Source organism: Ipomoea triloba, chromosome 5 (genome assembly GCF_003576645.1).
Source record: "Ipomoea triloba cultivar NCNSP0323 chromosome 5, ASM357664v1".
NCBI classification, from domain to species: Eukaryota; Viridiplantae; Streptophyta; class Magnoliopsida; order Solanales; family Convolvulaceae; genus Ipomoea; species Ipomoea triloba.
Genome location: NC_044920.1, coordinates 1679700 through 1682636, shown reverse-complemented (window position 1 = coordinate 1682636; position 2937 = coordinate 1679700). Strand labels below are relative to the sequence as shown.

Sequence of the window (2937 nt, the reverse complement as noted above, 5' to 3'; positions counted from 1 at the left end):
TATATATACCTGAATTCATATGTAGCACAAACAAAAGAGAAACAAAAGTTTGTGTTTATGCTTTCAGAGTGCATGTTGTTCTTGATCATGATTCATGAGAAGAGTTTGGTAAAGAAGTTGCCAGAAGTGGCTTTCTTCTCCAAGCATGCAACATGGGCATATCTTCCAAGCTTGTCTACTTGCCTTGCTTCTCCCTTTGTGTCCTTCTTGCAGATTTTGCATGTCTTATCAACCCATCCCTCTTCCACATATTGTCCATCCACTGTTGTCAAAGGACACAAATGGGGAATTTTGTAAGAAATGCATCATTGCATCAATACCTTCCTTTTGTTTATTTCTTTTTTTAAAGAAATTTTTAAGTTGTCAATCGGTAAGATGCTGATTTGCACGATGTATCATTACTCATGGTATGTCTAGTTGCATCGGGTATTGCAGAAACGGAAAATTCTTGTAAGAAATGTAGCAATACCTTTATTTAAAAAAAAATTAAAAAAATTTAAGGTGTTGATAGGTAGGATGCTGATTTGTATGTGGTATCATTACTCATGGTATGTCAAGTTGCATCGAATATTTTGGAGACAAATTATTGATAGTACCAGATACAACTCAAATATCATACCGTGGGCCAGTAATACTCGATATACAACACTGTACAAATTAGCACCTTACCCTTTTTTTATATGGAGAAATTAGATATTGACATGAGTAGTTTACCCTCAACATAAGACTTGAAGAAATCTTTGTATGTTCCTCCAATCTTTCTTCTGAGAGCTCCATACTGCAAGAAAGTCAATTCAGACTATCTTTTATAAAATGTATGAATTGATTTCAACTGTCTATCAAAGTTCATTAATAAAAAAAAATTAATAACAAAATATTAAGTAAATTTTATAATTATTGTAATCTTTATTTTGAATTTGTAATACTTGGATAAAACTAGCCCCACCGTTTTCTAGAATTCACAATTTTGCTAGGGTTTAACTGTTTTCATTAATAAGTGAATATTTCATCGCGATAATGGCCCTATTGTAATCCTATTTGGTAGCATAGTTAGATTATCAACCAATTTTGGCATATTTAACCACTATTAACTATTTGACTTGGTTAAACAATCAATATAAGTGTTTGACTAATTAGCTTTTTGTAACAATTTATTGTTCCAAAATGCTAAAATTCAAAAAGCTGCTCGAAGTAGCCTTTTCGATCAGCTTTTTTAGAAAATCATTTTTCATGTAATCGGGTAACAACTAATTTACCAAACATTTTTATACAATAAACTAATACTACCAACTAGTCAAACTTACTAATTCAATCAGCTAATCACTATTTACCACACACCCATATGTCAATACAAGCAAATTACAGATTTATCCTAAATTTTTACAATAATACTCACTATCTAAATTAAACTTGATTTATTATATGATAAAAGCAAAACTAAAAGATTAAAATTTACCTGTTCTCTGGACATTCTCTCTCCGGATTGAGTTGCTGCCCTAGCATCTTCAAGAAGCTCGGCATCTTTGGCGGATCTAACCTGGGAGAAATCCAGGGCTTCCGTCACACTACTGAACAAAGATTGCTTCCTCTGCTGGGCGGCGGGTTCTTCACCGCTCTTCTCTTTCTTGGCTGAAACCAAGAAAGATTTCTTGAGGCTTCTTCGGCTGGGAACGCCGCTACAAGTTGAGAACTTGTGTGCACACCCAGTGTTTGTGAAAATGCCATTCTGTGGAGGCGTCAAGGTCAGAGCCCTGAGACCCATTTTTCTGCTCTGTATAGTTTTCAAGGTTAGTCTGTGGTGCCATTTTTGCTGCTTATATATTGGTTTAAGGAGACGTCATGAGGGAGAATTTGTGGTGAGTGATTTGTGTGAGAAATTTGCATGGTGGCCAGTGGCAGTAAGCCTGGTGGCTTAGGGGAGAAGACGTGGCCATGTGCTGACTATTGAAATTGTGGTGGAAGATTCCAAATCTTAGGAAAAACACATGCACATACAAAATATCTTATATTTACCACTATTCTAGTGGTAAATGATAAGTGTACTTTTAATTGAGTACAATTTTAATCTACTCTATAAATTTGTTCGAAACCCATAAGAAGTAAATTGTGAACCAGTCAAATCTATGTCTTGTCATTATTGAGTAAATAATTTATTAAAAAGTGAAATACATTCGACTTAACTAGACTATATTTTTTACTCGATGAATTTGCCCAAAGTCCATAAAGAAGTAATTTGTAAACCACTCAAAACATTTTGTGTGGTTAGAGAGTAAATAATTAATTAAAAAGTGGAATACATATAATATTACTCCGTATAAATTAGATTTTTTCTTCTCCCAAAAGGTTGAATACTCAATCTAAGAAACCGGCTAAATGTCGTGCTCAGAAAGGATGAAAGATCTGTCTACTTTAGACATAATCCTCACATTGTCACTGTCAAATTTCAAACATTGATATATTCTTCCAAATACTATCTACTAAACTAATAAGCTAAAGCTATCTTTGGTAAATCTTTTTTTAGAGCTTATAGCTCTGTTTGGTAAAATATAAAGAGTTTAAAATAATAGCTTATTTTGAAATGCTTATCCAACTAGCATTTCAAAAATGATAAGCTTTTAACATTTCTTTCGTTTTTAAATCTTTTTTATTTACAAAAATGACACAATTTACCCTTCTTTAATCAAAACCATAATATCTAATTTTTCCTAAAATCTAATATTAACTCAAAAAAAAAAAAGGGCCACAAAGTATCCAATAATCTTTAGTGGTAGAGAATTCAGTCAAATAGTCTTTGTCAATTCAGTATATTCTACTCTTATAGCTTCATTTCTTGCATTCGGTATGTGAGTTCTTAGTACTGTTGTAATAACACTGGCCAGAAAAATTCAAAAAAAAAAAAAAAAAAAAAAATTGAAGCCAGAAATGCCCTTCTAGAAC

General features: G+C 32.6%; 1 protein-coding gene across 1 annotated transcript; it reads right to left on the bottom strand.

Annotated features, from left to right (window-relative positions):
• Positions 1 to 38: 38 nt before the first annotated feature.
• Positions 39 to 1792, bottom strand: LOC116018888. The gene is made up of 3 exons (XM_031258914.1): positions 1457 to 1792; positions 715 to 778; positions 39 to 262 (listed from the first exon to the last, which is right to left on the bottom strand). The coding sequence occupies exons 1-3, from the start codon at positions 1760 to 1762 to the stop codon at positions 93 to 95; spliced, it is 540 nt and encodes a 179-aa protein (XP_031114774.1). The 5' UTR covers positions 1763 to 1792; the 3' UTR covers positions 39 to 92.
• Positions 1793 to 2937: the final 1145 nt, after the last annotated feature.